This window comes from Neodiprion fabricii, chromosome 2 (assembly GCF_021155785.1).
Source record: "Neodiprion fabricii isolate iyNeoFabr1 chromosome 2, iyNeoFabr1.1, whole genome shotgun sequence".
Lineage (NCBI taxonomy): Eukaryota > Metazoa > Arthropoda > Insecta > Hymenoptera > Diprionidae > Neodiprion > Neodiprion fabricii.
The window spans coordinates 795,978-808,251 of record NC_060240.1 but is presented as its reverse complement, the minus strand read 5'-3'; the positions used below and the strand labels follow the sequence as shown (position 1 = coordinate 808,251).

At 44.1% G+C, this 12,274-nt stretch overlaps 2 protein-coding genes across 6 annotated transcripts in view; both read right to left on the bottom strand.

The window, feature by feature from the left end:
- Positions 1-87: 87 nt before the first annotated feature.
- Positions 88-3,440, bottom strand: LOC124175876. Of its 3 annotated transcripts, none has more exons than XM_046556472.1 (5): positions 3,379-3,440; positions 3,237-3,291; positions 2,485-2,607; positions 2,009-2,400; positions 88-713 (listed from the first exon to the last, which is right to left on the bottom strand). In XM_046556472.1, exons 3-5 carry the CDS (start codon positions 2,557-2,559, stop codon positions 401-403), a joined length of 780 nt encoding a protein of 259 aa, XP_046412428.1. In that variant the 5' UTR covers positions 2,560-2,607; positions 3,237-3,291; positions 3,379-3,440; the 3' UTR covers positions 88-400. The 3 variants fall into 3 exon arrangements, with proteins under 3 accessions (XP_046412428.1, XP_046412427.1, XP_046412429.1); XM_046556471.1 differs by having other exon boundaries at positions 2,485-2,610; positions 3,238-3,291; XM_046556473.1 differs by having other exon boundaries at positions 2,485-2,604; positions 3,379-3,425.
- Positions 3,441-4,646: 1,206 nt separating this feature from the next.
- LOC124176334 (titin homolog) overlaps positions 4,647-12,274 on the bottom strand; it is a 65,828-nt gene continuing 58,200 nt past the window's right edge. For 2 of the 3 annotated variants that reach the window (XM_046557492.1, XM_046557493.1), the window contains 8 exons: positions 9,733-10,029; positions 9,358-9,658; positions 9,123-9,264; positions 8,842-9,041; positions 8,373-8,525; positions 8,027-8,150; positions 6,735-7,674; positions 4,647-6,071 (listed from right to left, as the gene is read on the bottom strand). In XM_046557492.1, coding sequence (XP_046413448.1) covers positions 5,863-6,071; positions 6,735-7,674; positions 8,027-8,150; positions 8,373-8,525; positions 8,842-9,041; positions 9,123-9,264; positions 9,358-9,658; positions 9,733-10,029 — 2,366 coding nt within the window. In that variant the 3' untranslated portion in view covers positions 4,647-5,862. The remainder of the gene's footprint in view (positions 6,072-6,734; positions 7,675-8,026; positions 8,151-8,372; positions 8,526-8,841; positions 9,042-9,122; positions 9,265-9,357; positions 9,659-9,732; positions 10,030-12,274) is intronic. The other variant, XM_046557494.1, reaches the window with a different exon arrangement.

The window sequence follows — 12,274 nt, the reverse complement described above, 5'->3', positions numbered from 1 at the left end:
TGTCAAAAGTATGGTAGATCGAAGGAAATATATCGATGAAGGTGAATCGAGGAACGATAATGAGGTACGTAGATAATATGACATAGACAAATTATACAACTATATTTTCATGGCTGTAACTCGTAATCGCGTTACATATATAATATACACATATAATATATGAAAACCAAAATAAAGAACTATAATCAAACTTAACAGACATTAAAATATTTCCGCGACGATTCCGGCGATCATTGGAATACCGAAAACTCGCAGGTAGAAAAATTGCGGTAATTATTGAGCGTGATACCGATTAACGGTATTTCTGAACGTCAACTTGTAACTCTCATGATGCCTCGAATTTTGAGAAAAGAAATAGAAAAGGAAAAAAAAATGAAACAAAATAAGAAAGGAACTGAAATTACAATGCGAGGAAAACCCAGATCGTGATCTGCAGAAGAAGAACAAACGTGAATTTTACACCGAAGAAGCTGGAATCAAAAGTGGAGCTTGCAGCATTCCCGATGATGCGACCATTTTCGTCTACGAGGAACGGCATGTCCTTGAACCTGGCCCTCCAATCCTCGTTCGGTCGCACCGGATATCCGTTAGTCTTCTCCCTTACGAATCCACGCTGGTCGACCTTCTCCTGTCGGTGAGTGTTCGTCTTGAACGTAATCGTCTTCTCCCCTGGGCCCGGTTCCGGACCCCCGAAGGCCGTGTCGTGGGCGTTGCTGTCGAAAATGATGAAACGGAATCAGAGTGATTGAGAATTTTCGGATTCCCGGTCGGGAACTCAAGAAAACTCATTCTTGCAAGGTGCACTCCACAAATTATAACGAAACTGTAGAGGGTCGTAGAGTGGGTGAAAAATGTCCACCTGTTTTTTTTTATTGATGAAACTTCATCCCGAGAGGATGAAATTAAACCTTGAAATGCTACATTTTTATCTCTTTCTCTCCGATGTCAGTCCGAACAACACTCATCGGAACACATTCGTAGGTTGGTAAGTAATCGTCGCTAATTTCGAATCTGATGCACAAATCTTGACATTCAAATGGCGGATCGAGTTTGTCAAGTGTGCTTTGAATTTCATGAAGATTGATAATTTGAGTCTTCGAACTTAGAGACCGGGCTCAAAATCGGTGATCCCAAAACTCCTGGGATTACTTCGTTACGTTAACATATTTTCGGATGATGGTCGTCTGGGCTCACATGAGAGTAGAAAAAGTAAAAGTACGATATTTTTAGGTGTTGATTTTACACTCCCGGAGCGGGGTGCTACAGATACAAGAAAAACCACCCATAAATCTTTTGGCTCACTCTGTGGTTTGCCAAATGACGTTGCGGAATTCTTATGGGAATTGGTTCCCGGTCGAATGGGCTGGATTTTTAGTATGTTATAGTACCTACATATCCTCCCGGTGTAAAGTTCTCACGGACACAAATACTAAAAATCAGTAGTTTCCGAAATACACACAGGATTATGCGATTTTTTTCGAATGACAAAGCTTCAAGGGGGATTTGAAATTGCATGTATCGATCAAAAACTGCACAGTCGATTCGCAGAGACTCCGCAGACGCGTGAAAAAGAGGAAAAATCGATTATTGCAACAGTCGGAGAGTCGTTCCTCAGGCGAAGCCTGACGTTGCACCTCCTTTCGGTAAACCAGCGAGTTCGTGGATGGAATCAATCACAGCTTCCTGCCTATCTTTGAGAATCAACAGTGCAGTTTTTAAGTGATTTGTTTGATTTCAAGTCCCCTTGAAGCTCGGTAATTAATGAAAATCACGAAATCCACAAATACAAAAAAATCCGGACTCCGTTTTCCGAAGCCTACTAGTGATTTTTTGGACTTGTATCCATGAGAACTTTTCATCGAGAGGATATGTACCATAATATACAGAAAATCTAGCCAATTTGACGGTAAGCCAACTTCCGTAAGGATTCTGCGTAGTCTCTTCACTAAAACCGGAGGAGGAGAACACCTCGCGAGGATAAACCTTAGCCACAATCACGTCCCCTCACCGATCGTTTTCATCTGTCGATTCAACGGCGCCGCCTCCTTGATGGGGGTAAGTCGCCTCATGGCCGATGTGGGGAATGGCCGGAAGATGGGGTATAGTCGGTAGGTTTTCAAGGATTGGATGCGAGTCGTGGGCGATTTGGGACGAGACATCGCTGTCGGCGGAGGAGGAGGAATGTCGCGTATTGAAGTTGTGCTCGACAGGTGGCGACGTCACCGTTCTGCTCACGCTGTAGGAGGTCTTCGTGTTGAAGTTCTTCGGGGGTGGATTGTGATGGCGATGATGATGGTAGCTACGATCGTAGCCGTCGCTCGGATCGTCGTTCAAGACGGTCGTTTCGACAGTGCATTTCGCCCTTCGCTTGCTACGGGTTATCGACATCCTGGTCTCCTCCTGGACGAGGAGTCGGTTCGTTATTGGTTCGCGGATTCGGGATCGTACCTTATGTCTTACGGTTACCGCATTCGTTATACTCACGTTTCTGTTGTGCTTCTCAACCTCGAAGCTCTTCGGTCCAAGGTATTTTACGTTCTCGTCAAAACAGTGCACCATCTTTCTACGTGTCAAAGGTTGAGCTCGGCTGGCTTCGACTCCTCCCAGCTCGACGGTTCCGGAAAAGAGTACGATTATTCGTCAGAATAAATTAATGTTCTCTTTCCACAGCCGTGGAAGAACGAACAGATGACCAACGGATAAAAACTAACGGAGTTAACGGAGGTGTACAGACTGGAAGGTCTAAAATCGTACCTATTTTTAGAAGTTTTTTTTTCAAGATAATGAAGTTACTTGGAGAAATTTCAGTCTAAGGGCTCTATTATTTATAGTTTCAGGAATATTTTAGAATTTTTTCATCCAAATATAAGTAGCGAACGACCATGTTTTCAATCCGGTGGCGTAGATTCTTCGGTCAATATTTATCTGTTCTACTTGAAACTTTGACACAATCTTTAAAACTTGGCTATCGATTCGAGCTCACGGCTAGATTTTTGAATTTTAGTCCCAAACAGTTGTTTTTTTAACGCTTAGGCTAAGAGCTCGAACTCGAAAATGTGTTTTGAACTGAAAAAAATTAGTCCTCTCTGTTACAAATTGGATAGTGATGTCAACTCAAATTGTTCCAAGTGTTTTCATTTTCTTAAAAAAAAAAAACACTCCTAAAAATAGGTACGATTTTAGACCGTCTAAACTCTACCCCCTCCCACCTTAACTCACGTTTGTCCTTCGCTTACCTTCAAATTCCAGGCCCATAGAGCATGTAACAACAGACACGAGGATAACGCACCTCTGAAAAATACACACTGGTGGTCAGTACAACTGTGTTCAATAGTAACGGTGATTAGCGATCATTAATTTTTCGACTTTGTTAATTACCAGATACATCGTAGTTCCGTTTATTTACGAAGGGACGGTACAACGGCTTTCACAAATCGCAAATTACTAAACAGTCCCTCAGACTCGGCACCGCTTATAAGCCTTTCGACCATTCACGGTTCGCTTAACTCCTGGAGATTTCTGCAATTTCATACTTTCAGTTTCGTTCAGCAGTCGGTCGGCATGCCTACGCAGCTGCTGTGGCGAGATCTCGGTCCTCATTTACCGATCCCTGGGACAACCGTTCTGTGACGGATTAGATCTGTGAATCGAATTTGCCAGAAGGACAAAACTCTGTATTATTATCCTGACCCACGCTTATCCACCGTAGTTTTTTCGTCCTCTTTAGAGATATTGTGCACTCGCTGCACAAAATAACCCGTAACCACTGAATTCAGAGGAGAATCGTTCTCCTTGTCGGGCATTACGTGTGATATTAGAAAATCGATTATACGGTCCCGATGATCCACAGGATGATGAATAACAATTTCAATTTGACGGTTCGTTAAATCGCCGTCACCGCGCGTGTTCAATTCAATAGTCTCGTAAACCGAACTTTGAACACTCACTTCCGGTCTCCGAGCATCGGAGCCTGACCGCAGGTTAAGCGGATCACCGTTGAGAATCATTTTGACGGCTAGAGGGGCGGAGGAAATTTTAGCCTTTTTAAAATGATGAAAATATCGATCGTGACTTAGCTCAGTCGCTTGAGCAATCGGAGAGAACGGTTTTTTGTCATACTAAGCTGGTTCTTGGGCATCGAGTTCGACCAGCTTTCCAAGCCACCGAATGAGCTATCATGCAATTCTGCAATCACTCTCAGTCGTTGATCCGTAAGCACTTGACGTAATACTTTTGTCAGAGTATTGATTGCGATCCGGTGTTAATACCGAATACTGAATACAGAGCTGAATTTACCTCCGACTGCGGGATTTTAATCCATAGCGGTATTCGCGTTTTGCAATAAATCAATTAACGAACACGGTCAACGTTCAATAAAATAGTTTATTGTCTGCGAAGAGGGGGATAAATTTATGAATATTATAATTTACTTACTTTTACCTAAATCGTTATATTTTTCAATATTTTTACGCATTCAGTGTGTCTCAACGATGAATTCCTTCCTGCACTGTACATTAGATTGATTCTTCCAAAATTCTTCATAACAATATACATTCGATCAAAAAATGAAACTTGTACATCCTTATTTTTCTCCTTCCTGTCCCCGGAACATTACTTCCATAGCCAGATATTCACCGTTTCTTGTATTATCAATGTATTCACGCGTATATTTGTATTATAGGCCTCTATATCTATGTACAAAATAGTTACGTCTTTGTTAAATTTTTTTTTTTTTATTACTAAACATTTTCTCCCCCGTATTTTATACAGTATGTCACAGTACGGTAGATGCGATGAATTAAAATATTATATAGCAAATACAGTAAAATCTTAAGAAGCTACAGAGGTATTGCATATAAAATTGATTATATATTAAGAGTGTCTTCTGAAACTGTAGTTACAATCATCGCATTGATTATTGTACGGGGAGTTTGATTCAATACGTTAACTACGCCACGATAAATAAATATAAATACGTATTTCCTATAAGAATTTACATAAAATAATCTGATAATAACTGCAGGATGATCCCATGCATTATCCGTATACGATACTCGTATCCTTGGCCTAATAATTTCTCCATTCTCGTCTAGTTGAAGAAAATGAATGTAAATAAAACAAATAAACTTGTCAGACGATAAGTAACATTTAAATAATGTTAGGAGAACATTTTCCCCGCATTACTCGTTCTTGTTTTATACTAGTTGTAGAATTTTGTTGCTGCCAATTTTCCGCACTGGTTATTGATATTGGATTTCAATCTCACGGGATCGTTTCGTGCTTTAAGCAAGATCACTGGAGTTTCAGGCATACTACAGGTGCAGGCGCTAGGTGGAAATAGTGAGTAAAATGCCAGACGTACAATAATAGTATTATCAATAATGTAATATAGTAAGACTAAGTAAGATAATAATAAGACTAAAATGTTAACATAAATAATAACGATACTAACGTAGTACTAATAATGGCGTTGAGAAAAATAAAACTTAATTTGGTAACATGGTAGCAGGTTGATTACGAGGATAAACAATTGGATTATCACGATAGTTAAAAATATGGATATAGCGATGAAAGTAATTGCTGCAGATTTAAAACGTACCGATAAAATGCACGAGATCATCCGCTGCAGGGTGATTATGAATACGAAGATAGCTGAAAGGCTTATTATAACATACTTTTCTATTAACAGGGATAAAAGATGTATAATGTATCAGAATAAATAATAATCAAGCTTGTGATTGTTAAAAAAAAACCAAAAAAAAAATAAAACAATATAAGAGATGGGGCAAAGGATAGAAATTAAAGAATCGGGGTATCGAGATATATCGTTAAGGCAGATCGTTCGTTCCTTCCAGCGTCCGGCTACTTGTTCCAAAAAGCAAACGCCTTTTGGATTCGGTCGTTGTGGGGCTTCCCGGGAACGGTGGGCGTCACCCGGGGGAGAGATGTCGGGATCTCCTTCGCCGGCGATAGTTCTTCCCTCTCGAACATTCTCGCCGTCCGACTGACGCTTCCGGTGTGAACACGTGGCGGAGCCCGGATCAGCCCCGAGTCCGGACCCTCGTCGACGGCTGAGGATGCCAGAAATACACTGTTAGATTTGTAATGGTGCAGCTTTTTCAAGGTTGGTTTGATCGTGCTATTAGGTGTGGTTACAGCGCTCGCAGCGTCCGGGTTTTGTTCAGGCGTGGGGATGCGTTTTACGTTTGGGATGTCAGGCGCGGGGTTAGTTTCGCTAAAAGCATCGACAGCACGGTCTTCGGGATCGCGGTCGTCGTCTCCGAAAAGCGATACCTTAACCGGGGAGCTCTGGGGTTGGGAAATGAAGCCGAGGGTGCAGTGAGATTTGTGTAAAGCGATGGTCTCGGCTTGTGACTCGTGTTTGGACGAGTCGGACGTCTTCGGGGTTGGAACGATCGCTTCGTCTGACTTCGCGACGTCGAAAACCGACTTTGATCGTTCGAATTTTGACTTTAGAATGTCTCGGGGGAATCTGAGGCCACCCGAGAGTCTCGGCTTCGACCTGGACGAGCCGTTTCTAAAATCAGGATCGTCGTAGGCGGATTTCAACGCGGTGAGAGACGATCTGTTCGACCCGTTCGACGCCGGCCTCGAGAATTGGTTATAGTAAGAAATCGTCGAGCGATTTTCTTCCGTCATCGAGACTCCGGGCGAGGCGACGGCTTCCGGTTCCGCCTCGCAGACCGACGGCTTCGTTTCGCGAGGTTTCGTACCGTGAGTCGATAGGGATTTGCTCGTTTCGAAGCTGATCGTCGACGTCTTCTTCGTCGTCGTCCGCTGCTTCACGCCGTGAGGATCTTCGTCTTCCTCGGCTATTATCAAGCTCGAAAGCTCTCCACCCTGAGAGTAGGGCGCGGCGGTTGAACAGTCGCTGATCCCCGAGTCGCTACGCTCGCTGCAAGCTCGCGTTCGCTTCAGGGTCGCGTCCTTGAAGCCGTTCAGATGAACGTCCTCGATTATTGTCGCGTTAACGATTTCGGCAGTGCTCCTTCGCGACGAACTCACGTCGTCCTCGTCGGGCTCGACGACGCTGGACGGAAAGGTCTCGTCGGGTTCGTCGGAGCTCGAGCTTGAAAGCTCGACGACGTTGTTAGTCGACAGGTAAATCTCGTCAGGTTCCGACTTGCTCAGGTTGCAGAACTCGATGTTCACTCCGAGATAGTCGTCCATCATTCCACCGCCGTTTACACCCTCCTCGGTTAATCCTTCGGAGGACTTTCCAAGCCGGAGATTTCTCCCGGCGATATTACCACGAGATTTTTTAGAATCAATTAGACAAGAATCGTCGTTGCTGATTATTCGCGGAGGCAACTCCGAGGTTTCTCGCTCTTCGTCCCCGATTTTCTCCTCTTCAGGTTCGTTCTCTACTTTCGTAGATTCCAAGAGCTTTTCGACAAGAGACTCGTCCGGTATCGCCGAATCCTTTTCTACCTCGTCAACGCTCAAGGCTTGAGTATCGTCCTTTGGGGTGCAGACAGGATCGGAAGTCTGGATGGTTCCATGTTTCGACGACGCTGAAATCCCTCCTTCGAGGCTGACGATTGGCGATAAACTCCGCGTTGGCGAGGAAGAATCGTTCGTTGAATTGTTCCGCCTACTGTTTGCCGACAGAGTTGCCATCCTCCCCAACGCGCGAATGGCATTTCCTGTTTTCTGTTAGGGCAAACGAAACACACACACGGTACGTGCTGGTTAATGAACACTCGTGCACCAAAACTGGCTACTTACTCACTTAGCGCGTCATCTCCACATTCCATCGTCTTCCTTTTTGAACCAGATAAAATAAAAACCAAAACACGGAAAGAACAAAGAAAGAAAAACAATCGGTACGTTATTGACGTCAAGAGCGAGGTCAATGGCTTGTTGAGATTTAAAAATATGATGGAATGTTACATCGGTCTATGTGGTAAAACATATAATCAGAGTCCGGTAAACAAAGCCACTCGAACATCATGCAACGTTATCGGAAAATCACTCCATGAACAAATTCAAGCTTAACACCAACCTGCCACTTTCTTCGAATGATGAACTTCTTGAGTTTGTCCGTCGGCAAGGCAACCACGCTCATACTTTCGCTGTGTTGGGCCATCCAAGGATGCTCAAGGCACTGTTTGGCCGACATACGTAATCTGAAAATCAAACGGCAACCGTCGTTATTTTCCTACCTTATTACCACCGTTGCAGAGTCGACAATGAATCGACCATTTTATTAAGACCCACAAATATGTCAGTGTCATATTGAATATGCGCTGACAGCAGAAAAACGAGGCTACACATCTGCTGTCCCGTTGATTTCCCCGGGATAAGAATCCCTTTGGCATGGATAACCTGTCCTAATTCTAAAAACTTACTCCTTTCTTTTTTCCAGCAGAGCGCTTATGAAGTCCTTGGCATCCTGTGATATGGCATCGAATGCTTCATCGTCGAAATCGTAATCGGCACGCGTGATGTTGGCGAACGTTTCCGCGTCGTTATCTCCCATGAACGGTGAGAGACCGGTCAACCTAAACGACGAAAGTCATTAGTGACGTGTTCACTCCCCCTCTTTGATATTTCCGAAGAGCGAAAAGAACCGACAAGGAAGGTCTGTTTCTGTTTTTTGATTTGAGAAAATTGCATTTTTCGTTTCTCGTTATGAGAAAAATTTTCCAGTTGGATTGGTTAAAAAATATTATGAGGATGGTTTCACCCTCTTAAAGCGTTTAGTGGCGGATAAAAACAAATACGTGTCGCTTGGTTTTTAGTCTACTATAACATATTACAAAAGAAATGAAATCGGAGAGATCGACCTGGATTACCCTCCTTGTGAGAAATACTCACAGAACGTAGCAAATGACGCCGACACTCCACATGTCAGTTTCCGTGCCGATTGGTTCGTAGTTTATTATTTCTGGAGGGATGAATTCGGGCGTCCCGAAGAGGACCCTGACGGGCGTGTCAGGCTTCAGCATCTGCGCCAGCCCGAAGTCTATCAGCTTTATTTGATGAGAGGTTCGAGTGTGGCACATGATGTTCTCGGGCTGCAGAGTGGAAGTAAAGTGTAAAGGACAGCGATCGAACGAACCTCTCAGTATATCGCGACACTAACGGACGACACTCACCTTCAGATCCAAGTGCACGACATTGTTATCGTGCATGTACGCGACGCCCTCGCATATCTGCCTCATGAACAGGATGCTGTCCCTCTCGGTGAGGGTAAAATCGTCAGCGACAACCCTTTCGAAAAGTTCGCCACCGGTTATGCTGAGGATGAACGAATGATCATGAGGTCACGCGATACGTGATATCGAACCGGCAATCCAACCATCGCCAAATCACACGAGGAACTATACTCACTATTCCGTAACCATGACGACCTCTCGGGGGCTCTCGAAGGCCGCAGCAAGCTGAAGGAGCTTCGGATGCCTGAGGAGATTCATGATCATTACTTCATCTCGGACCTGCTCTTTGTCTTTCGCTTTGATGGCTCTGATGAATTTCGCGGCAAGATATTGTCCGCTCGCCCGTTCCAGGACCTTCCGAACGATGCCGTATCGACCCTTTCCGAGTTCCTCAAGGACCTCGTAGCGGTCCTTGAACAGCTGTCCATCCTCAAATGATACTTCGCGGGCTTCGAAGGCGGGCTTGAATTGCTCCTCTGTAAAAGAACAACGTTGACCGATTAGCGAATGATCGATTGCGAGCGGACCTTCCTCTCCAATGGGTCCTCACCATCCTCGTCGATCGTGACTGGCCGCGATTCGGGACCTGGCTCGCTAGCTCCGTGAATGTTTTCCGCCCTGACCCTGAAGAGGTAAACATCCTCGGGCGTCAGGTCGCTGACGGTGTGGCTCAGGGAGTGACACGCCTCGGCGACAACCGTCCACGACGTCTCGTGGGAACGACGCATTTCCACGCAGTATCCGGTGACCATGCAACCCCCGTCGTAGGGGGGTGACCTCCAGGTTACCGTCGCGGTACCAATGCCGGGATAAACTGCCGGGGAACCAGCCGGGGGATCAGGGGGACCTGAGAAGTTCGAATCAGTGAAACGTGCGTGTCGTCAGCTCCTCTTCGAGTTTGGTTTATCAAGGAATTTTAGCTTCAACGACCCTCGTCTTATCACCTCTCACGCGCGAACATGCAGCTTCGTGCGTGAAATTTGAAACGCGATATTTCCCCGCACCTTTTCATTGTTGTCGTACATGGGTATCTGTAATAACGGTGCGTGCGATATTCTCATGACTCGTCACGCCTCAGTGCAGATCTTGAACTTTATTCCGTTCCATACTCGCGTTATCTCTCGACGAACGCGGGTATTTTGATATTCTTCTGATAATAATATATTGGACTGATCATTCGCAGTTACGGTAAAACATCGTTTCTTTGATAAACTCGCAATGCAATCCGTCAGCTGGCGAAGATCTCGACCCGATGTAGGCCAAGATTCTTCAATCGAATACTCGACTACTCGTTGTTTATCTCAGAAGTCAAACTGATCGGGTCAATTCATCAGTTATCAGTGATAATAATGCTCGTATATTAAGATCGCATTGAACACATTGCCATTTATCGCAACTATTTCCGTAATGGACTAGACGGTAAAGTAAATTAATATCAAATTGATTTTTCCCTTTCACCATTCCCGCTAAGCTAGTAAGTTAATCATTTGTTGAGAGTGGTAAAGTAGATAATAAAGCTATCTGCGGAATTTCCATCTGGGTGTTGGTTTATTGCGTAACGAATTATCTCAACGGATCAAAATCAATTTATGCATCTTAAAGTAGCCCAACGAAAGAACTTGATCACGTTGATTGAAGTAATCGATTTATACAAGACCCGATTAGCCGTTACATAAAAATATCTCGACGATGTCGAAGACTGCTCGTACAATAAACGGCTGCATGGCGTAGTAGCATGAAGTGAACTGGCGTGGTTCTCATCTCCGACAATAACAGCAAACAATTGTGATGAACCGAGGTAAACTGAATGGAGATTAACATGTTTTCATTCTGTAGTTGAAGAGCGGTGGGCCATCATTTGTTGAAATTAATGGGCGGTATGTGACACGCGGCAGACAAAGTACGGTATTTGTTTGTTGGAAATTCTCGGTGGAACAAAACGCTCTGCATCGTGACGTGTCGAAGCAGCATTGAGAAATCGTCGAGGCAGATGTGCGTGAACAGCCAATAAAATTCTAAATACAATAATACAGACTCTTGGCCTAACCGAGACGTCGTCATAAACATAGATACTAATTTTAAGCCTTGATTAACGCTGCCCGTGTGGAACTGATACATGCGTATGTGTGTGTTTATTGTTTGATAGGCGATGCCTAGAAGAGACCTGCGCTATTGTGCGGTAATATATGCACGCGTGGATTTTCGAGGGAGACAAACGAGCGTGGTAGGAATTTTTTTTTCTCGTCTCTTATTTTCCTTTATTCTTCTCCCGCGCATTTTTTTTTCTTTTTTTTGCATTAGTTTTATTACCAACGTCGGATGAACATACAACGAGGAATACGTACTTGCTGTATCGGGCACACCAGTGTGCCACATTTTCGCATGCTGATCGTCATACGCGATGTTTAACTATAACGAACCAACGACGAGGCCTCGTCGCTTCTAGCTGTTCATATTCAAATTTTTATCTTTACGTAAGAGCTTTATAGGCACGGCTTGCAAAGTAGTTGGAATATCGTTGCTTCGTTTTCGGCTGACGTGACATAGAGCATCCCGATGGTAATGAGCTCCTTCGTTTCGTAAAACACACACCAGTGCAGTCATTTTCGGTATTACATGGAGCCGACCATTGAACTGTACAAAGTTCAAATATCTCTCAACGTTTTTCGCCAAAAATTTTGATGAGAAAATTTGATGCATTTCGGCGTATAATATCCACGGGGAAAATAAGGGGATTGGAGAAAAAATTGAATCCCACAAAACGTGGGCGTCTGGAATTCGGCGCGGTATTTCAAAAGATGATCACTAATTATCGACGCAGTTTGATAACATTGTCTTGTTGTACACGAAATTCACATGAAAAACAAAATTCCATCAGTAGTGAAGCAAGTCGGAGCACGAAGACGTCGGATTGTTACTCATCAATTGTTTTACTTGGCCTCTTGTTTTGCGGAGGAATTCAATTTTTCTCATTCTGCTTAAGTTCATCAACAGGGTCGTGAGCTTTGTACGGTGGATCATTGTGCGGTTCGATGTATTCTATTTTCACGCGATCTGCGGATCTGGCTTTTCAACCGCATTCCCAAATGAAA